Consider the following 23,795-nt stretch of genomic DNA (forward strand, 5'->3'; position numbering starts at 1 on the left):
AGCAAAACTACGTGGAAGTTGAGGGAAGAACGGTTGGATTTTATCATTCTACATTGTTATTTTATTATTTTATCATTCCACCATTATTTAATATAGCTGGCGAACTTAGAAAAGATATGGGAAAAATGGTAAGTGGGAATGTAATTTAAAACTGAAACTAATTCAGGTGATGAAAACAAATGGTAATTTTTTTCTGTCATACGTTTAGGAGGTACCTTCAAAACCAACTGAGTTAATAACCCGTTGTTTGTCCCGTGACCCTCTCCCCTTCCAAAATTGGTGTTCTAAGAAATGCATTTCTGAATGAGCAGGTCAACTGGGTTGTTTGGGAGAAATTTCCCATGTTCTGCAGGTTCTCTTTTTTTTCTTTTCTTTTTTCTTTTTTGTAGATCCACTTGAAAGTGCTTTGATGCACTTCCTTAGATCTCGAGGCTGGCATTTGAAGGACACTGATCTAACTTGTCATTCCAGTCTCCCCCCCCAGCCCCCCTCAGGATAGGATTCTTTGAAGCGTGTCATAAAATATCAAAGAAGTTTGAGCAGGTTGCCTTTGATGCTTTCATCCTCCCCAAAACGAAGAGATCACATCACATGTCAGCTGTAACGGAACATGCTGCATCTTATTCTCGCTTGATTTAGATTTAGGCTGGTTTTTTTTCCATGTAATTTCCAAAATATCCATCCAGGCAAGTTTGTCCTTCTGCACCTAAGAGTGGAGTCTTTAGGGTCTTATGCAGATTTTTTTTTCATCATCTGCTACCAGATCCTTTAATTGGATATTCCTAGTGTCTTCTTTGTGTACCTTACAGGTACAACAATTCGCTTAGTGACTGTTTGAAGTTCCTGCACACTGAACAAAGTGACTGATGAACATTTTTCACACTTATAACTGTTGCAGGATCCCCGTGGGTCACATGATCAAAATTTGGCTGCTTGGCAACTGGCATGTTTTTAAGATGGTGGCAGGGTCATGCGATCCACTTTTGCAACCTTCTGACAAGCAAAGTTAAGGGGGATGCCAGATTCACTTAACAGCTGTGTTACTAACTTAACAACTGCAATGGTTCACTTAACAGCTGAGGCAAGGAAAGTCATAAAATAATTTATTCCTGACTATATGCCCATGAATCCTCCTATTTATGTTTAGCAGCAAACTAGGCATATTTAGCTGTCTTATAGAATCGGTGAGCTGCATTTTGTTTGGGGATTCCTAGTTGTACAGGTGAATTTTAAATCATTTTAACAGAATCACCGTATCTTTAAAGAAGTTTTATTTATTATACGGCATTTTCAGTTTCAGTTAGATTTAGGAGATGTTTTAGTCATACGCACATCGTTATAAAATTTATATCTGCTTTTTCTTTTTTGTATCCATTCAGAGGAAGGCGCAGAATTGGCTTTGTTAAGGCAGCAAGCCCAGGAAATAGTAGATGAAAACGATAGCTTGAAAATGACTGTTCACCGTTTAAATGCAGAGCTGAGTCGTTATCAAACAAAGTACAGACCAATTTCACCCAATGAGGTAATGTTTTCTTTCAAGATAATATGGTAACATTAGCATTTAAGCATGCCGTGCTTGTTGGTTATAGTTACCGTATTTTCTGGTGTATAAGACGACTTTAACCCATGAAAATCTTCTCAAAAGTCAGGGGTCATTTTATATGCCAGGTGCTGAAACTTTAGGGACAGGGCTGGCTGGAAAACCTGGAGCGGATCTCCCATTTGGTCTGCGCAGGGAAAGCGGGACCAATTGGAGAAGAAGCTGCAGACTATGATTTTTTACAGGCTGAGGTCTGGGCGTCTTTCCTTCTAAAGTTGAAGAGCAGCTGCAGTCTATCCCAACTTGAAAGGCTGGTGGGGAATGCAGCAGCCAGAGCAGCTGCTTAGCTCTAAGGACACATTTGAGTCAGGAACTGGGCGGGCTGGCTGGAAAATCTGGAGCGAATCTCCCATTTGGTCTGTGCAGGGAAAGCTTTAGAGTGAATTAGGAAAAGTTTAATCCACTTGCACTGTTTTATGTTTATATGTTTGATGACAAACAGCCTTATGTTTATAAGTGACAGTTTTCCTACTAAGTACCTGCATGTCATAAGCATTTGAATTAAAATTATCATATTAAAATCAAATCTGATGTTTTTTAAATTTTTATTTGGTGTGCGTTGGAAGAGGGGTAGTCTTATACGGCGAGTATAGCCCAAACCCTATAATTTAACAGGAAATGTAGGGGGTCGTCTTATACGCCCAGTCGTCTTATATGCCAGAAAATACGGTAAAAAAGAAAAAAAAACATTGGCCTCTCTTTAGCAAGAGGTATATCCCTTATTGCACTATTGGAGTTTGGATCTGAGACACCTTCCTTCCTATCTACCTTAATACGTAGATGTGGGCACTAATCGGGCTTATATTTTTACTATCTTAGAGTGTAAAGATTGGAAGTCTGCCAATGAAAAAGCCAATACCCCCGTGGCTGGTAAGCAGCAAGTTAACAAGTTTCATTTTATACCACCTTGTATGTTCACTATTGGCTGTTAATCAAGTTCGCAGATGATACCACTGTGGTGGGTCTTATTACAGGTGGGGATGAGACAACATACAGGGCAGAGGTACAAAAACTATCCATATGGTGTAGTAACAACAACTTGCACCTAAACATCGGCAAGACGAAAGAGATGGTGTTAGGCTTCCGGAGAAAAAAGGAAGAACCTGCCCCACTTTACATCGGGGAGGACTGTGTAGAGACAGTTTCCTCCTTTAAATTTCTGGGAGTCTACCTCTGTGAAGATCTGACCTGGAAAGTTAACACAGCCCAGGTGGCTAGAAAGGCCCAACAGAGGCTTCACTTTCTTAGGGTCTTGTGGAAGAACAGGGTAGAACAACGGCTAATGACCCTCTTTTACCGGTCTACTATAGAGAGCATCCTCTCGTATGGTATTGTGGTTTGGTATGCTGGTCTGACAGCCGCGGACAGGAAAGTATTACAGAGGGTGGTGAGCACAGCACAAGACATTATGGGCTGTTCCCTGAGAACCACTGGATGACATCGCCAGGGCTCGTTGCCTTGGAAGAGTGAGGAAGATTCTCAGGGATGACTCACACCCTGGACGGTATCTCTTTACTCTCCTACCATCCGGTAGGAGATATAGGAATATAGCCAGCCGTACCAACAGGCTGAAGAACAGCTTTTGTCCGTGGGCTGTTAGGCTTTTGAATGGGATACAATCTCTGTGAACTTATGCAGAATTGACTTGGGAGGCCGGTGTGTGGTGAGATTGGTTCACATGGTGTGGTGGGATGGAGGGTTTGTTGTCACTGTGTGTTGGGGGGAGAGAGCACGGGGGGAGGCTCAGCTAATCTCAATATACACATGTTGTACTTTGACAATAAAGGTTTATTATTTATTATTTCCAATTTATAGATTGTTAATTACCTTATCGACCTCTTAAAAATAAAATCTTAAAATATTGTTATCTGATTAGACAACCTTCACTAAATAGAACTGTTTAAAGCATAGAGCTACGTTTTAGTGCATTGAAATTTCCTTCTTTATTTTTTTCAGCTTGACATGAAATATTTATCCCCGCTTCTCTTGGCATATGAAGACAGAATGAAAGAAAAGGAAGAGCTGATTCTAGAGCACGAGGCAAGTTAACAGATCTGTATTTTAAAGTCTGTGCAAGGCAGTTTGACCGGGAAAATATTGGCGTAATATTGGGGTCTTCAAACGTGGCCCTTTTATGAATTGTGGACTTCAACTCCCAGAATTCCTCAGCTAGGCACGCAGGGTGAGGAACTCTGGGAGTTGAAGTCCACAAGTCATAAAAGGGCCACATTTGAAGACCCCTGGCATAATACAATTCAGTCTAAAATATCTTTGGACATAGATGATTTTTGCAAGTCAGTGCTGGCAAGTATTCAAATACACAAGAAGATAGAAAAGCAAATATGTGATTTTTACACGTAGAAACCTAGGTGGTCAAGCAAAATATCAGGCTACTTTCTTTCACTTTAGGACAACTAAGTATTAATGAGCAGATAGTTCCCACACACACACACACACACACACTTTGGAATAGTATAATCCAAGATTTATCACCTTAACAACCCCGTAATCCCTTGCAATGGTGTAGAGTCGGGGCGACTGAATGGAACTGAGCATTTACTGGCCGGATGGCCTTCCTGATGCCTACACTGAGCTCACAGCACATATTTTCTCTTTGTGCCCAGATAGAAAAATATCTGCCGCTACCTATTACCTCACAGCCTCCTGATTGTGAGGTGGGAGCTCCACTTCTAGGCCACCATGCCGCTCACCTACTCTTAAATTTTGTATAAATGGACCTTATTTCCTTTTCTCAGTTTCTTATCATTTCGTCTCTGCTAAAGTCCAGATTATATTTATATTTATAATATAAACTCTGATTGTAGTAGACAAGTGTGATTATCTGTTGGGATATTTAAAATATAATATATATATTTACTGTCATGACTCAACTTCATGAATCCCATATGGATCACCTTCTTTCTCGGAAATCCAAATACATATCTGTTGAATTTACCATGGTGAATATATGTTTTGTTTTGCTTTTCCTTCAGGAAAGCATGAAGATGTTTAAAGCACAAGTGGAAGAAGTAGTGAAGGAAAATGAGCAGTTACACCACAAATTAAGTAAAAATACTATTGGTACTTCTATTAGTACTAAAGAATGGTAAGTATACTATTATTTGAACCTATTAGATAGTTTATTTATTGTAACCTGTTTATAAAACCTGCGCAATGACTTTTAGTTACATTAAACCCTGTAAAAATTCAACAATGTTTAAAGAAGCAGAAATAATATGATTAGTATACATTATATTGTATTATACTTACTTTTAAGCTTAAAATAACTATTGCTATTAGGTTATTATTAAGTGGCTATATTTTCTTAGTTAAAACCATATTTGATAGCAGAACAGAAACAACACACACAAAGAATGCTTTTTTTAAAGAGAAATGTTAGACTTTACCTAGAAAAAAATGTAATTGTTTGGAATATAGCAGCTATACAGAGATTTCTCCCATAGAACACATATATTCTAAATGCATGTTGCTTTATTTTATCATTACTATATATTATTTTGAACTCTTTGGAGAAAGGTTTTGGTGTTATTTCAAATTTCAAATCAATATTCATTAACAGGCAGCATTTGCAAAGTCAAGCCAAGCTTGTCCTAGAGGAAAACAGAGTATTAATGGAGCAGCTTAAAATACAAGAAACCAAAATAAATGATGCCGTCAAGCAACATGTTACCGAAGGTAAAATAATTTTTTTTTACTACACACAACAAATATGAATAGAGAGATATCGATTTTACCAAATTTTGTAAGCCTGTTTATAATTAAAGGCGTTGCTAATCAGTGATGAATATCAATTCAGCCATGAAACCTTTTCAGATTTATTTTTGTTTGTTATACTTAATAAAACTCTGTAGTAGTTGATTATTTAATCTCAACATGGCGCAAATTCACATTTCACCATGGTAAAATAAAACATGGCTATCAACCAGCATGTGTAAATCTAAAGTAAATAACATTGCATTGAGCATACATTTGTATTCTTTTGCAAGCCACCGTCATTAGCAATATACAAGGGGACAAAATAAAACTTCCAAGTTAGAGACAGCGTTTCTGTTGCTAAGCGAGACAGTGAATTTTGCCCCATTTTATGACTTACCATGCTTGTTAAGTCAATCACTTTGTAGCTAATAGTAATACTGCAAATTAACCTGTGTGAGAATCATTAGTCTAGAATCAAAAAGTAACCTCATATGAACAAAAATTGTGATCTCATTTTCCCTCAGAATAACTGTGGGGTTTTTCTCCCCCCCCCAAATGTTTTGTATTTTGGGCAATTTATAATTTTGGTCTAGTTTCCAAATTGACCAAACAGCTCATTCTTCTGGAAACTGAGAAACAAAACCAAGAAGTAGAGTTGAAAGATTGTCAGAAAAAGCTGGGAGAATTGCGCTCTGCATACAAAGAATTAAAGGCCAGCGTTTGTGATTACGTAACAGCAGAGGAGCACGTCGCCTTGGAAAATAAATTTAAAAAGTAAGTGTCTGATGATAAAAGTCCCATTCCTTTTCAGTGGCTTTTCAGTCCTTTTTACAATATTTTGGCATTTTTATGTATATATGCTTCACTTTCAGATTTAGACTTCATGAAGTGGGTCCTTAACTATATGCCAAATGTTTTAATTAAATGCCTTGGTTCTAGCTGCAGCTTTTAACGTTCGCAGCAATTGCCACGTCATCAGAAATATGTTTTTTTTCCCCACTACTGACTCAACTGCGATTTTTAAAAAAATATTCCCATTTATATCCCGCCCTTCTCCGAAGACTCAGGGCGGCTTACAATTTAAAGCACAAATCAATGTGCTTAGCAATAGCCTTCATTCTATGTATATGCCTGCTTATTAGGGCTTTCGGGGGCCCCAAGCGGTATTATTACAAAGTCAGCTTATTGCCCCCCAACAATCTGGGTCCTCATTTTACCTACCTCGGAAGGATGGAAGGCTGAGTCAACCTTGAGCCTGGTGGGACTCGAACCTGCACTAATTGCAGGCAGCTGGTGTTACTTAAGGAGGCATTAGCCCACTGCTCCACCAAGGCTCTTTTATTTATTTATTTAATTTATTTTAATTCCATTTATATCCCGCCCTTCTCCGAAGACTCAGGGCGGCTTACAATTTAAAGCACAAATCAATGTGCTTAGCAATAGCCTTCATTCTGTGTATATGCCTGCTTATTATTAGGGCTTTCGCCCCCCCAAGCGGCATTATTACAAAGTCAGCTTATCGCCCCCAACAATCTGGGTCCTCATTTTACCTACCTGGGAAGGATGGAAGGCTGAGTCAACCTTGAGCCTGGTGGGACTCGAACCTGCACTAATTGCAGGCAGCTGGTGTTACTCAAGGAGGCATTTGTTCATTTCTACAAGGTATGAAAATGGATACTTTGGTTTGCTGCCTGGTTTTCATTACTATTTCTATAGCCAGTTGCAGATGGAACAGGAAAAGAGAGAGAGGGAGAGCCAGGAACTAATGAAAAAATTAGCCACTGTTCAAGCAGAAACGAAGAGGCTTCGTCTGGAGAAAAATGACCTGCTGGCAGAAAACAAGGCTTTAGAAGCTGAACTGGAAGTGGCACAGAAGACTAAAAGGTTTAGTTGTTTTTGTTCTTGTGCTTTTGTCTCCCCTCTCAAAAAGACAGTTTTAAGTAACTGAGCGGGCAGGCAGCCTGCTTCTTTTAAGATACCGAAAGCTTTTTAAGACTGAATTTAAAATAATAATCACAATTACCGTAAGCTGATGTTCGTTTTAAATTAGGTTCACCTTTGTAGTCATCACAGTTGAGAAAAGTTGCTTTAAAATGTTGTCATCCTTCTCTTCAATTGTCCCCTTGGTCTACTACATTTGTTCCCCTTATCCAGGTAAGTCCTTGACTTGCAACAGTTCATTTAGGGGACCGTTCAAAGTTACAACGGCTCTGAAAAAAGTGACGTGATTGTTTTTCACACTTGCAACCTTTTGCAGCCTCCCCAGGGTCACCGAATTGAAATTCAGATGCTTGGCAGTTGACTCACATTTATGACGGTTGCAGTGTCCCGGGGTGTGTGTGTGTCTGTGTCATGCGCTCCCCTTTTGCGACCTTCTGACGAGCAAAGTCCAGGGGGAAACTAGATTCACTTAACAGCCATATTATTAACTTAACAGCTGTGGTGATTCGCTTAACTGTGGCAAGAAAGGTCGTAAAACTCACTTAACTGTCTTGCTTAGCCACAGAAATTTTGGCCTCAAGTTGCGACGATAAGTTGAAGACTACCTGTCGTAGGTCTGGCGCTTTCCTTGCAGTTTTTTCCCCCAAAGCCATTAAAAGTATCCTGTTTCAGTGGCCATTGGATGACTGATTTTATTATTATTATTATTATTATTATTATTGTTTGGTTGAGGTATTAAACCAAGTTTAACTTCCTGCAACTCTTTGTGAGTCTTGAATCCCAATACTGAACTAAAATAAAATAAAATTGCTCCCTAAGAGATTTTTTTTCCCCTGCCTTTTATCAAAACCACCCAGGCGGTTGCAGAAAAAAGTGGGCCTTCTGAAGAAGCACTTGGAAGAAACAATGGAAGAGGAAGTGGCTGCCCACCAGTATCTGATTAACATGATCAGCTTGGCCGAAAATATAACTCAAGAGCGCGATCAGCTTTTAAACCTGGTAATTAAATGAATCAAAGATTGTCATTGTTGTTGTTGTTAGCTGCGAAGTTGTGTCCGACCCATCGCGGCCCCATGGACAACGTTCCTCCAGGCCTTCCTGTCCTCTACCATCTTCTGGAGTCCCTTTAAGCTCACGCCTACTGCTTCAGTGACTCCATCCAGCCACCTCCTTCTCTGTCGTCCCCTTCTTCTCTTGCCCTCCATCTTCCCCAGCGTTAGGCTCTTCTCCAGTGAGTCCTTCCTTCTCATTAGGTGGCCAAAGTATTTGAGTTTCAGCTTCAGGATCTGGCCTTCTAAAGAGCAGTCAGGGTTGATCTCCTCTAGGACTGACCGCTCTGATCACCTTGCAGTCCAAGGGACTCGCAGGAGTCTTCTCCAGCACCATAGTTCAAAGGCCTCAATTCTTTGGCGCTCAGCCTTTTTTATTGTCCGACTTTCACTGCCATACATTGCAACTGGGAAGACCACAGCCTTGACTATACGCACTTTTGTTGACAGGGTGATGTCTCTGCTTTTTAGTGTGCCGTCTAGATTTGCCATGGCTTTCCTCCCCAGGAGCAAACGTCTTTTAATTTCTTGGCTACAGTCCCCATCTGCAGTGATCTTGGAGCCCAGGAAAATAAAATCTGTCACTACCTCCATTTCTTCCCCATCTATTTGCCAGGAATTGAGAGGGCCGGATGCCATGATCTTGGTTTTCTTAATAGATACGTTTAATTTATTGAAGGAGCAAAAGCATGGGTGACTTTGGGCCAGTCACTCTCTCTTTGGCCCAACTCACTTCCCGGGGTTGTGGCGGGGAAAATAGGAGAAGGAAGATTTGTATTCAGCAGCTTGAGTTATTCGTAAAAATAATCAAGGCAGGATATAAATAAAGAAATATCTTGTCTAAAAAGATCTCAAGTGGCTGGTTTTAGGAAGGACCTCTGAGGATAAAATCCTAGGGAGCCTTGGTCAGCTAGATAACAATGGGTAGATGATTGTGATTTAAAGTAGGTTCTTATCCAATCTCTGAACACCCTGGGAATTTCAAATTGAGTAGAATAAACTTTCTCCCAGGAAGGGAAAATCTTTTTTGAGAACTCAACAAACGGCTTTTCTGATTTCCCTAGGCCAGTTGTTTGGAGAAAGAGAAGCACTGCGCTCTCAACAAAATAATAGAAGAAAATGTACGTCTAGGAAAATTAGAAGAGAAAGTAAAGGTAAGCTCAGTCCTTTTAAATATTTGTGAGACATAGTACGGTATCTGTGACTTATCTCTCTGAGCGGAATCAAAAATGTAAGCTTCTAGGAAAACATGGAAGTAGGACAGATTAGAACATGAGGCTCGGGACAAAACAGGCTATTTTGTGGCCAGATCATCCTTAGGTAAAGGTTCCCCCGCACATGCGTGCTAGTCATTTCCGACTCTAGGGGGCGGTGCTCATCTCCGTTTCAAAGCCAAAGAGCCAGCGCTTGTCCGAGGACGTCTCCGTGGTCATGTGGCCGGCATGACTAGACACCAAAGGCGCACGGAACGCTGTTCCCTTCCCACCGGAGTGGTCCCTATTTTTCTACTTGCATTTTTACATGCTTTCGAACTGCTAGGTTGGCAGAAGCTGGGACGAGTAACAGGCGCTCACTGTTACGTGGCACTTGGGATTCGACCTGCCAAACTGCTGACCATCTGATCGACAAGCCCACTGAGCCACCGCGTCCCTTAGATCATCCTTGGATCCTGTCAAACTGGTTTTTTTTTCAGTTCAGAGTTACCTCTGGAAATTGCCAAATCTCCCCTGGAGCGGGCTCAGCATGACCTGGAATAGAATGAATTTTGCACATCTGTAGCCATAACATAAGACCTCACCATTCACTCTGTTTCATAAGGCTGTGTTGAAATTGGAAATTGATACTGCTGGTGTTTTAACTGTATTTAGATAGACATACATTCCGAGTTTGTCGAGACATGGGTACTTACTAACTAATCATGTGAAACAATGCCAAGCTTTACCATTACCATTAGTTGAACAAGATGAAGCTGAGCATCTGAGTTCTGAATGATGCTTCAGCTGCTTTGACAAAGAAGACAGAGCTGCCCTTTTTCCGTTGCACCTAACAATATCCTAACAATGCAGAAGTAAACACATCATTGGCTTTCAGTTAATGCAGTAATGTTTATCCATTCTTCTGCTAACTATCATGGTAGTTTTGAATGTTACACCGGTGCAGGTTTTGCACTGTTGTTTTCCTTTAGAACCTGCCACCAAGAAAATTATTTCTGAAATCCACTTAATGACATGAACCTGAAAAACCAGAGATCTGTTTAGTTCAGCAGTGCAACAATGATCAGTCAGATGCTTTTAGGGAATCGCAAGCAGGACGTGGAATGTCTCGTTCTGTGTACTTCTTCCTTTCCAGGAAACATACCTACCAAATTATTTCAAATATTTTTTTTTAATTCCATTTATATCCCGCCCTTCTCCGAAGACTCAGGGCGGCTTACAAGCTTAGCAGTAGCCTTCATTCTATGTATATGCCTGCTTATTAGGGCTTTCACACACACCCCAAGCAGCATTATTACAAAGTCAGCTTAATTGCCCCCAACAATCTGGGTCCTCATTTTACCTACCTCGGAAGGATGGAAGGCTGAGTCAACCTTGAGCCTGGTGGGACTCGAACCTGCACTAATTGCAGGCAGCTGGTGTTACTTAAGGAGGCATTAGCCCACTGCTCCACCAAGGCTCTAATGCGGTTGTTAACTTGTTTCTTCCTTCAGGAAATCTGACCTGCTTGACCTAATACTTTTTAATTTCGTTTTGCTTGAAAAGCTGTTACAAAAAGGATTCTTATACCAGTCATTTTTGCGGAATCTTAAGTATACTTAACATTAACATCTTTATATTTGCCATGAGGACACATTGGGAGCAAGTGTTTCAGTTCCTTGCATATATATAAAAAAATCATATTGGTTAATCAGTTGATAATGTTTGCAAGTACTATTTCCAGCTTACGCCTTTTTACATAATGAGAGCAAAAATAGTTTCCCAGTGGATGTGTGCTTGCAAAGGCATGTCACTTAAATTTTTCTGCAAGAGTTATTGTAATGATAAACTTCATAACCTTTTATCATCACATTACATAAAGCTGGGTAGTTTTGCTCTTTCAAGTTTCAGACATTTGTTGTTTCTCTTAGCCTTAAAATAAATATTTGATTAAAAATGACACCACAAGTTAAATTATTTTCTTTTTTTTTTCTTGGATGTCCCTCAAGACCTGGCTTTGTGATCAGGTTTGGGGGGGGAGGGGTCTCAGAGGACCAGTGAGTTCTTGAGGAGACTCTGTTGCTGATTGAGTCTCTTGTGTGTGCTTTTTTAAAAAAAAAATCTATTTAACAAGTTTATTGCTTTCTGTATCAATTCTCTGATGCCGAGAAGTAACTGTTGGGGTTAGGAGATATCTGTGTCTCCTTTCTCTTTTCACCTGCTTTCAGACCCAATTTTGCTTGTGGTTTCCTCTCACTCAACCGGAACAAACACATTTCGGCGATTTAATCTCCCTCTTTTGCCAGTTTCTTCAAAACTGCTTTTCACTGAAAGCGACTTCAGTAGGCATTCCATTTATACTAAATGTTGTGGCCAGATAACTGCTTTATCCAAATGTTGACCTAGGCATTAGCTGCTTATTGTGGTTACTTCTACGTTAAAGAAGCAAATAGCATTCAAGACGGTGTAGGCTTTGCTCATAAAACATGGGCTTTAGTAACCCAAAGAAAAGAGAGATTCTTCTAATAGTAGGAAGAATGGGGGGGGAAAAAGAGATTTCTAGATTTAAGCGGTGCCGTGGGTTAAGCAGGTTGCTCTATGGAGGGTTTTTTTTTTGAAGCTTTGGGGATTGTATTAGAGAGCAGTGGTCAATTTGGTCTTAACAGCTGAAACCCGGTCGCAAGTCTGCAGAAGCCTCGTTCTGTCCTTTGTTTTTACTTATCCCAATGTATACAAAGCCAGCAGGACAGGATTGGTTTCATCCAGGTCCTATAAAGCTGGCGACTTACGAATCCTTGGTGAAATTCTCTCTTCAGTAAAGCAGAGATAGGCAGGTTTACGCCGGGCAGAAAGCATTTTGCCGTTGACTAAAGGAGCAAAATGGGTGCTCCTAGAACCGTGGTGGCGAACCTATGGCACGCATGCCACAGTTGGCACGCAGAGCCCTCTCTGTGGCCATGCGCACCGTCGCCCCAGTCCTAGGCTTTCAGCTGGGTTTTATAAAACCTTTTCGCTTTAGGCCTCCGCCGCCGTGTGCAAGAAAAAAAAAGGTTCAATCAATCAATCAATTTCAACTTCTCACGGGAAAAAATAAAAGATCGCGCAAAGTTGGAATTGATTGATTGAACTTTTTAGTCCCACCCAGTCTGCCATTACCACTGCAGCCACGGTGACCCAGTGGGCCAACCCACCCGGCACCCAATGATACATAAGTGGGTTTTGGGTTGCAGTTTGGGCACTCGGTCCCTAAAAGGTTCGCCATCGCTGTCCTAGAAGCATTTGTTTCATTGCTTAAACTCTTCCCTTCCCCTCCCCTTTCCTGGATTGTTTTACTCTGGGAAAGACTGAAGGGGCAGGGGCATTAGGGCCTTAATAGAAAAACCAGGAGGTGCTATGAGCACCACCATCCCATGTAGTAGTCCCCCGGAAGGATCAGACAGGAAAGCCTTGCCCAACATCACAGTTACACTCCCTGCAACCCCCTAAAAAGGGTAGCTTCGAAGGAAGTTGCAATGCTGCTGCTGATGAAGTAGATTTGAGCTGATCCAGGCAGCCAGAATTTCCCCAGCCCAATCGTGTCTTGAGCAGGAGGTTGGACTAGAAGATCTCTTGAGGTCCCTTCCAGCCCTATGACCCTGGGTCCTATTTAGAGAGATGTAGCTTCTGAGTGTTGAATTTGCTTCAGCAGTCATCTTGGTAGCTGGAGGTTTCTTCAGCAGGCCCAAAGCAGCTGAAATGGGCCAGCTGCTTGGAACAGCTCTCATTGTCAGGTAAAGGATAGGTGACACCAGATTATTTGAATCAAATTGCAAAAGGTTGCTGCTGGCTGTACAAGATTTTAGACAAGACAATAATGTCATGAATCCTGGCATGGTTTTCGGAAGTAATTCTTCTCACTTGTAAAAGCAGTAGGGTTCAAAACCCAGTATGTTCTAATTAGCCAACAACAATGTTGGTGCATGCTTCTTTTTAAACCAATAGAATTGTCTATTGCAGAATAAGACAATGCATGCAATAAAAACAGAACTATCCTACTTTTTAGCAGCTCATCAGCTTCCTAGCCATATGAGCCTTGGTGGAGCACTGGGCTAATACCTCCTTAAGTAACACCAGCTGCCTGCAATTAGTGCAAGTTCGAGTCCCACCAGGCTCAAGGTTGACTCAGCCTTCCATCCTTCCGAGGTAGGTAAAATGAGGACCCAGATTGTTGGGGGCAATTAAGCCGACTTTGTAATAATGCTGCTTGGGTGTGTGTGTGAAAGCCCTAATAAGCAGGCATATACATAGAATGAAGGCTACTGCTAAGCTTGTAAGCCGCCTTGAGTCTTCGGAGAAGGGCGGGATATAAATGGAATTAAAATAAATAAAAATAAAAAATACAATGTAAGGATACATAGCCACCTACATAAAACTGCTCATTTTAATTTAGCAACACTACGCATCGATATACAAGTGATATCTAAACTTTATCAGACAGGTCTATGTTGCCAGAAATAGTCTAGTTTATTTTTCAGACTGTAGCACATATCCAGCTATATTTTTATTCAACATTGGCTAAAGTGCCATCCAATTTGACAGAGCATGAAGAATTTAAAAATTGCAGTCCTTGATCTCTTCTGCCTCCTTTGCAGAGCAAGGGATAAATTCATAGCTACTTGCTTCAACAAAGCCATGAATCAAATTAAGGATGGCCCTAGTTTAACAAAGCAATTTTTCTCTTTTATCCCCCGTTGATGTAACAGTCTGGGGAGTAAGGGAAATAACTTCAGGCTGCTTTCTCAGGAGAAAGCATTTTTCTCACTAGCTTCTGGTCCATCTTGTGATTGAGTCAGAGGCAACCTTCAAAATATATTAAAAGGCTGCATTCAGAGACATCAGATGAAGAGCTCAATTTCTCCTGCTTGTGGTCAGCCAACACTAAGACAATATTGCATTTTCAAGATTCCAAACTTCTCCCGCATAAAGATTTTATCTTTCTAGATCATCTTTGTTCATTTTTGGTAAAGACTGTAGTCAGGTGAATGGAATGTTAAAAATATCAATTCCCAGACGGATGTCCTTTTTTACTTAATAGTCACATAAAAAAAACCCAATAGTGTGTAGACTTTTCGCTGTCCAAATCTCCTTTTGTGTTTTGGCATCAATTTCTAGAAGAACAGTCGCACATTCCCTGGCAGAGGCACTGACAAAAACCGTACACAAGACACACAGTCAGACTGGATGGCACAAGACTGACACAGACGATGCCCAGGGTCACTTTCTGAATCACTAATAAATAGATTCCAAGGGGCAAAGAACCGAAGTAAAAAAAACCCAGGAGCCACACCAGTATTCTGGGAACATGATTACAGAGCTTGGAGAAGACGTCTTGGTCCAGCTGGCTGGTGGAACTGACAGATTCTGAGTCAAGGCTGGGATCCGTATAATAATCTGAGAAGGTGTTTTGGCTCGGCGTCCGGGTGGAATCCCTCTGCACCTCCATGATGGTTATCACCAGGCAGTTTGATGACCCGTGCGAAGGACTGGTTGGACCTAGTAGGTTCTTTGGTGTCAGGAGAACTTCCTTGCCCTCTGAACTCCATGTTGACTTGTCTTTGGTTACCAGCCTGGACAAGATATTCAAATCATCAGGGAGGGCTTCTACTTCTTCTTCCTGTAGCTCTGTTTCATGGCGGCAGAAAGGGCAGCTAATACGAAGACAGCCGCTTCCTACCTGGAGGATTTTGGTTAGGCATTTTGCACACACTCTGTGGAGGCAGTCCAGGAGTTTGGGCTTGCGACTCTGGAGGTTGAACCTCTGGTAACAGATTTTGCACTCCAGCTCGTCGTTCGGCACTTTTTCTTCCCCGTCGGTTTGCAGATCATTCATCTTCCCGGGAGGCACGCTGTCAAAAAGAGAACAGCGATAAGTTTTCTTACTCTTTCGATCATGCCTTGTTCACAGTGGTGTATATTTCTGTGGTTGCAATTTTTTTTTAGTGGAAAAAAGGGATAAGATAAAAACGATTAAATCAATTCACATTTCTCATTATGAATGTGTTACATTTAATTTCATATAAGTTTATAAAGTTATTTTTTTTTAACCTCATGCATCTTATAATCTCCTGGATGTTGTTTTTCCAGCAATGGATTATGGAACGTATTCAACCTTTTATTGAATATTTGAGCAATATTTACAACTTTTGCTCAGATTATCTTCTGATATCATTTTCTTCAAAGCACAATTGTAATTTATTTAACTCGGAAGTCGAGGAAAAACTAGTCTTCCTGTCGTTTCCTAAGCCAAAATATTGAGGCACGTGGAATGCCGCAATATTGGTCCTTTCACAGTTGTATTATTTACTCTACAGTAATGGCAGTAGTTTTCCAGGTTTTCAGATAGGACCGGAAAAAACCTCTAGCTGGAAATGGGAATTGAAGAATAGCTTCAGTTCGGGAAGTCGAAATACACACAACTGAAAGTTCTCCAGGTTGAGAAAGACTGAACTAGGGTAATAATCTGTGTAATGCCAAAAAGTGATCACTGTGGGAGTTCCTCAGATTATATCCTTACATGACACTGAGAAGTCAGAGAGAGAGATGAGCCCAATATGAGCTGATGAACGTTATGAGTGGCAAACATTTGACCTTCCATTTTATCTGCTATCTCAGAAACATTCATTGGAACATTACATTCTCTTCTGCCCTCCTTCCGCCATTGTTTGGGTGACCTCGTATAGTATCTGCACTAGATTAAGGTTAAAGTCCTGCATGCATTTAAAACAATGCTAACAGAATAAGCTATTTTTACCCAAACAAGTATTTTTTACTGGAATAATAATAATAATAATAATAATGATGATGATGATGATGATGATGATGAAGAAGAAGAAGAAGAAGAGGAAGAAGAAGAAGAAGAAGAAGAAGAAGAAGAAGAAGAAGAAGAAGAAGAAGAAGAAGAAGAAGAAGAAGAAGAAGAAGAAGAAGAAGAAGAAGAAGAAGAAGAAGAAGAAGAAGAAGGAGGAGGAGGAGGAGGAGGAGGAAGGGACCTTGGAGGTCTTCCAGTCCAACCCCCTGCTCAGTCAGGAAACCCTACACTATTTCAGGCAAATGGCTGTCCAGTCTCTTGTTAAAAACTTCCAGTGTTGGAGCATTCACAGCTTCTAGAGGCAGGTTGTTCCACTGGTTAATTGTTCTAACAGTCAGGAAGTTTCTCCTTAGTTCTAGGTTGCTTCTCTCCTTGACTAGTTTCCATCCGTTGCCTCTTGTCCTAACCCTAACCCTAGCCCTAATATCTAGTAAAAGAAAAAAAGAAAAGAAACAAAGCTCCTCATTTATCTCATTAACCGCTAAAAAGTCCCCATAGACACCACTAGTGTTCAGGAAGTTCACTTGAGCAGTGGAACTCTATGCGTCAAGCTATTCCTGGATCAGCTATTTTACAGCCCGAAGAGGCTTCAGAATGGAATCAAGTGTGATCCAGACTCGCAGTCTGACTAAAATCGCATAGAATCTAGCTTTTTAATCCAGATTAGATTAAACAACAAGAGTAAAACAATGTATATCACAACCGGCTACAATAAATAAATGAATAAATAGAAAAGCTCCTAAATAAAGGATGCATCTTATGGGATGACTTAAAGTAGATGGGCCAGTATGATCTAACCAGATTTACAAATGCTTACTCTCATCACTTCTGAACATGGAAGAGGTACTGCTGGATCAAACGATTCCATCTGGTCCTGTCTTGGCTATCTTGTCTTTTGCATGGGAACGTTAGTCAAGGAGTGTCTTGGAGTAAATATATATCAGTGAGCATATCCCCACAAAATTCAAACATCGCCCCCACCCCAAAGCCCAAATGACAACTACTGTCACATTCTTTAATAAGCAAGATCTTAATATTTCTGAGTGCTAGATTCCTACGATAAGGTTTCAAATGGGCAACCCATCCAAATGCTATTGTAATCTGCTTCAATACTTATGTGTCAACTCGTTTATGAAATTTTGCAGGCTACATTATTCAACATTAACTTCATTTTTGTGTTATTCATGAAAAAACCACTGCAAAGAGCTGACTCTCCATCTGTAGGCTTGAAGCAGGAATTTAGCCTTCACCATCAGAGTAGTTGTTAACCAGGCAGGAAAATACTTGTTATAAGAAATGTATCTTTCCTTTCAGACTCAATGATAGTGGTGTTTGTCTAATTAAGCATTCTATAATTTTGATTATTCAGAGATAAAATTCAGTCTAATGCCATCTTTGTCCCAAAATAGCTTAAAAAGCTCCATTTGCATGTCAGGCTTTTTCTAAAAAAAAAAGGAAAAAAAGGCATATTAAGTGAGAGAGAGGAAAAAAGAGTTACATTCCAGTATTCTAGAGAGAAAACAAATAAATAGCCATTACAGTAACAGAAGCATCAACTGCAAAGCTAAGGTTATTTCTTTTTCCCCCCTTCTTGTGCTGAAATTAAAGGACAAATCACCCATAATGTACAGTCGCATCTCTTTTATCGTTACCTGGACATTTGATCATTAAAACCTGACTGTTGACCTTGTAGAGAGGCAGGTGCGTTTAGAGTCTAGCTGTTCATCGCATGTCTAGTCAAACCAACAATTGGGCTTTGAAGCTATTTTAGAACTGCCTTTCTAGGAGAAAAACCTAGGATGAAACCAGTTAGTCTGCCCAGGCAGTGACATCTTTGTCGTCTTCATTAGCAAGCTGCATGTAGTAAAAAAAAATGCTCGGAGAAGAATGACTTGAGCATCTTTCTTCGATTCAACCTACCCGATTTGTTCTCCGAACCGGGCATCCTGTGACTCCGGATGAAGTAGCCGTGACAAAGAACCATCTTCTCCACACACCCCCTTCTCCCCAACCCCCCCCCCCGGTTACGATCCAGCTATGCCCCCCCCTGCAGCTCAGAGCCGTGCTTTTAACTGGATTCTGCTCCAACTCTCACAGGTGTATAAAAAGACCGCTACAGGCAAGCTTGGGGACATCAACCTCAAAGTGACAGAGCAAGAGAAGGAATTTGCGGGGAAGACTGCTCAGTACCAGCGAGAGATGAAACACCTCCAGCGGCTGCTGCAAGAGAAGCAGGAGTCCCTCGATGAAGCGCTGCAGCAGAAGAGGTAAGTTAATCCAAGCCTCCTTCCACAAACAAATTGCATCCAACTGGTTAAAAGGGGCTAGGAGGGGCGGCCGGCGGGGGGGGGGGGAAAGAGAATGCAGAACTTCCTGTAAGAGCCCCATCTGGTGTACTCTGTCTGCATTGGCTCTTCTTCTTTCCGCTGGATTAAAAATACCACTCCCCTCCCCACTTTCCCTCCCCCTCCCTCCCTGCCTCCCCCCTCAGCCTAGGAAACCTTGAAGGAAGTAATGGATTGCGAGGGCTGACAGCCAGCCTTACAAATCCTGCCGTCCGCTTGTCGTGCGTCTTCTGGAAGAGGCGCAAGGTGGACAGGAGCGATTAACTTTTTTTTTTTTGAGACTCAGTTTTCACTCCTTCTCTCCAGAGTGAATCAGTTGGTCGTATGCTGGCTGATTTTATAGAGGGGTTTTAATTTTTTTTCTCCCCCCTCCCAGCAAGGACTGATCAGTCTCAGACGGTCAGTTCTCTTATAAACGGTCAGTTCTCTTATAAACCAACCAGAGAGGTCGGTTAACAATGCTTAGCAAAATGTTTCCTGAGTGGGGAGGAATCCCATAGGGAGACAGGTAACGGAGCCAAGAATTTGGCAGCTCTTGGCTGAAGGAGCGTTAGACTAATTCATAAGGTGCGAAGCTTTCCCCCCTCGCCCCCACCGTGGGTAGCAGCCAGGAAGGTTGTCCGAGAAGGTTTTGATGACTAATTATTTTTGAGCAACCCAGGAGATGGCTAATGAAGCAGTTTTCTTTGCAGATCATCTACCGACCATTGTTAGATAAAATAATGGAAGTCACAGTTCAAGCTGTGTGCCATCTGTGTCTGTAATAACTACTGGCCTATTATAGGATGAATTGCAGGGTGAGACCACTGCTGATTTCTTTACAAAGTGTGCACCCAATCTATGAAACCACCTGTGCCACAATGAATGATGTATCACCTCCTTGTTTGGTATGTGCCTTATAGTGGGCCGGGGGGGGGGAGGGGGAAGAGGTGCACCAGATGTGTTCAATGCCCCCAACGCGCAGCAGATACAAATGCCAGCCTCTTACAAGGTCTTTTAAAAGAATAAAAACCATCTTCTCCCATCTTTTCTGCCTGGTGAAATGGATTATAATTAATTAATCCCTCTGTAAATGCTCTGGTGGCCATCTAAGATATGGTGATTATTTTTTTAAAAAAAAATAAAAAGTAACATACCAAAAAAGTTCAAACAGAAGACCTTTCCCCTGGAATGGGACTGGTCTGTGTCCACTCAGCCAACTTCGACGGCACCTAAATATGCAACTTAGAGCCTCTTCTTCACCTTAAGGCTCCTTTTGACTTAGAAATCAGCCTGAGTCCTTTTCAGCCTTCCAAGACACTCTAGACAAAAGTAGATGCTAGGTGTTTATAATCCCTTCAGAGTCTAAGGGTTGGGGTTGTGGGTTGTTTTTTTTTGGGGGGGGGGATAATAGTGACAAATGTCTGTGATGGTGAGCAAGATTTTCTTTAGAATGCAGTTGGAGTCAGAATTCAGCAAAGAAGATGGTCCTACAGTATGTCAACTGTAAGAAAACTTAAGATTTTTCTTAATACAAATACCATTTTATAGTTCAAGCCTGCTCTTTCTGCAAACCGTCGAGAGGCTTAGGTCATGCTGCATTTTATCCATACCTTAGTTATGTTCAGACTGTAATAGTCTCACACGTCCTGCAAGTAGTTATCCTATTTTTATTTTTATTTTTATTTTCCAAAATGGGCAGGAATGCAGGGGGTTGCATTTCTGCTGCTTATTTTTTTCTGACTTCTTCTGAGTTTATTACTCCAGGCAGTTTATACTACCGTCTGCTTCTTCAATTCAGTTCCATATCTGAAAGATCACCTCCGGTGTGAATATGCCCAGTAACCACATTCCGTTTTAAAGGTCCTTTTTTCACGGATCATTGCCAAGATGTCTCTCTAGCAGAGTTACCCAAGATGGGGCAGTTAAGGAATTCACCCTTTCTAAGAAGAGCAACATTTTTAGTGTTTTCCACTGCAGAGCATGAAGTATGTCCAAAGGAAGATGCCATCCAGCGGTGCAGTCGATATATAGTTTTAAATGTTTTAAATTTTAGGCCAGTTTTATTGAACAGCTTGAGTGCATGAGACAGAAGAATAATTAGCATTATCTTTATTAGCTCTTTTTACCTGCTCTGCAGCCAGAAATGCTACAAGAATAAGGTACATATAATCATTAAAATCAAAACAGGTACTGCCTCCAGGCCCATAACCTAAAAAAAAACACAAACCAAACGCATTGTTAAAAAGTTTTTTTTAAAAAAAGATTGTTGAAAAAAAAGAAGACAAAATCCAGATACTGATTTTTAAAGTTAAACAGTATTAAATAATGACCAGCTGGAGAGTGTAAGGGGAGGGCTGATGGAATAGCCACGTTTTCGACTTCTCTCCCTCTGATGCAACCTGGTAAAATGGATTACGGTATAATGAATTAATCATTCTGTAAATGGTCTGGTTAAACATCGAACTATGAAGACTTTTTTTTAAGCGATATACAAAAAAGATTGTATGTCAACATGGTCAAAAGACTTTACTGAAGCCAGATTCCTTCAGTGTTGGATGGAGTTCTGCTTGCAGTTCTTCTGAAATCTGAAATTGGTTTAAGTAGGAAATCTTATCAAGCAACAAAAATAGATTTCTCGAATCTCAGGTCAGCTATGTGACTTTTGATCTGTGAGAGCCTTCCACCACCATTACCCTTGTTCGAAGAATAACAAAATCAAGGGATTATTGATTAGTGGTACGGTTGTTCTTAAGCATCTGTAGCTTGGCAACGAGAATCAGGAGTGCTGGCCTAATTTATAATGCTGTTGTTGATTTGTTCCCACCAGCGTGCTTAAGGACAACATTTGTTGTCTGGGAAATTGTTCCCAACAGATAGAAATTTCAGCAACACATTAAAGCTAATGTCAGGGAACAAACAGACAGCCTTAACCCTCTACCTTTTTTCGATTGTGTGTGTGTGTGTGTGTTTGTGTGTGTGTGTGTAGAATACGTAATTGTATGTCTAAAGAAGAAGGGATGCGTGTGTGTTTGTGTAACTCTCCTAAAACCATTAAGTGTTAATATTAAGTGAACATTCAACAGAACAAGCAATAAAGTTGATTGTACCATTTTAAAGGTGCATCTCCAGCTTTGCAAGAAGATTTTTGATTGGCTTCCTTGGGTTCATATCGTATGCTCTTTGGAGAAAATTAGTTGTTGAGATTACATGGGGAAAAAATGGAACTGAGTTTGTAAATCAGGACACCAATACGGACATCAATTTAAAATAAAATGAAATATTTTTTTAAAAAAATTACTGGGATACCTCATTTGTCCCCTAAAAACACAGGATCTAAAACAGAATTTGACAATTTTTAAAGTACTGTTATCGTTAGAATGTGCCTGGACAACTGTGATATAAAATTTATTTAGTCTACCAGGAAACCTCCAAGTGGAGACATATGAAAGCAACAGGATCATTATAAAATTGATAGTATAACAGTATCCTGTCTGAATAATAGCATATTGATCACGTACTGTACCATTGATATGGCACAGTGGTAAGAATATGGTATTGCAAATTAATTCTGACCACATTCAGAAGTTCGATCCTGACTGGCTCATGGTTGACTCAGCCTTTCATCCTTACGAGATTGGTAAAATGAGGACCCAGATTGTTGGGGGCAAATGTACTGACTCTGTAAACCACTTAGAGAAGGCTGAAAGACACTATGGAATGGTATATAAATATAAATCTTAAGTGCTATTGCTATTACTATTACTAAGACTGATGGCATGCATTCTTTAGCCAACATTTTAATCTTATTTTTACTGGAGATCTTAAGTGTATTTCCAAGAACCCCAATATATTTCTTTAGTTGTGGAGCTGTGGTGGTATAGTAGTTAGAATGCAGTATTGCAGGCTAATTTTGCTGACTATGGGGATTTTGATTCTGACAGGGCTCAAAGTTGACTTAGCCTTCCATCCTTCCGAGGTCAGTAAAATGAGGACCCAGATTGTTGGGGGCAATCATGCTGACTCTGTAGACCACTTAAACAGGGCAGTAAAGCACTATGAAGTGGTATATAAGTCTAAGTGCTATTGCTGTTGCCTTCTTATTATGACCAATCTTGAATGTTGGTCTTGACTGATTCTCCTCGCTGTGAGGAGAAGATGCAAGGCTGAAGACAAAGAATGAAAACAAACTAAGATGGAAGCCTTGTCGTTTCTTCAAGGCTACGGAGAAATTTTAGCCAGGCTTTGCTTTAGGTTTCCATTCTTAAAGCAAAAAAGAGATCTTATCATATGTCCTATCTGTACAGCAAATCAATCTCTTATTATTTGCTGTCTTACAAACTCATTGGCTTGGAGGAATCTCAAGAACTGCCAAGTGAATGGGAATAAATGACAACTTTATAGTTTGTCTGTAAAGTCTTCAATCTTGAATGAAAATTTCTAATAGGTTCAAGGGAGCTGAGGCCTCTGGGAAGTAAGTCAATTTTAGCCAGTAGGTGATTTTGACTATCCAACCCTCATTGTGGACTCTGCCACCAGGTGAAAGGCAGCTTTGGAAACACAGTGAGGGACACCATGATAGGCCTCAAAGATTTGGCCTGAATTGCCTTCAAGAAGGACAACTCCTTGCATACATAAAGCCTAAGCTCCCTATAACGGACAAGTAACTGTCTTGCCCTAAAACCCCCAATTTTCTTAGGAGGAAAATGCAACTTATGAAATTATAAAGTAGTTATTTATCTTATTTGTAGGCTAAGCTAAATTAACTGGGAGAGCGAGCAGAATTTAATATTACTGAAACCTACTTAGACTTCTGATCCACTTGTAAATGCAATCTTTGCACCCAGGAAAGGTTAGATGATTAATTTACGTAATTATCCCTGCTATGTTTTCAGCCCTTTACAACTAGGTTAAAATTTGCAAATCAGGGCCAGCCTGAACAGCACATACACTGCACTCTTTGAACGCTATATGGGTAAAGATTGAACTAGGACAAGACAGTGCAACATTTACATGCTGGGAGAGGGCTAAGATTTTTGAGGACTGCAGGCACGATTGCTTAAAAGATTTATTGGTGCGGAGACGGATTTCAAGAGCAAAAGATTATTGCAGATCTGTTCTCAT

At 40.7% G+C, this 23,795-nt stretch overlaps 1 protein-coding gene across 3 annotated transcripts in view; it reads left to right on the forward strand.

Moving 5' to 3' along the window:
- The window catches only part of CEP89 (centrosomal protein 89), a 34,964-nt gene that overhangs the window by 6,770 nt on the left and 4,399 nt on the right, over window positions 1–23,795 (forward strand). For 2 of the 3 annotated variants that reach the window (XM_083370833.1, XM_083370834.1), the window contains exons 9-18: window positions 1,380–1,522; window positions 2,420–2,470; window positions 3,557–3,640; window positions 4,594–4,706; window positions 5,181–5,296; window positions 5,911–6,091; window positions 7,034–7,201; window positions 8,116–8,257; window positions 9,372–9,461; window positions 18,445–18,614. In XM_083370833.1, coding sequence (XP_083226959.1) covers window positions 1,380–1,522; window positions 2,420–2,470; window positions 3,557–3,640; window positions 4,594–4,706; window positions 5,181–5,296; window positions 5,911–6,091; window positions 7,034–7,201; window positions 8,116–8,257; window positions 9,372–9,461; window positions 18,445–18,614 — 1,258 coding nt within the window. Of the gene's footprint in view, window positions 1–1,379; window positions 1,523–2,419; window positions 2,471–3,556; window positions 3,641–4,593; window positions 4,707–5,180; window positions 5,297–5,910; window positions 6,092–7,033; window positions 7,202–8,115; window positions 8,258–9,371; window positions 9,462–18,444; window positions 18,615–19,384; window positions 19,587–23,795 lie in introns of those variants that run through there. The other variant, XM_083370835.1, reaches the window with a different exon arrangement.

This window comes from Vipera ursinii (assembly GCF_947247035.1).
Source record: "Vipera ursinii genome assembly, chromosome: 10".
NCBI classification, from domain to species: Eukaryota; Metazoa; Chordata; class Lepidosauria; order Squamata; family Viperidae; genus Vipera; species Vipera ursinii.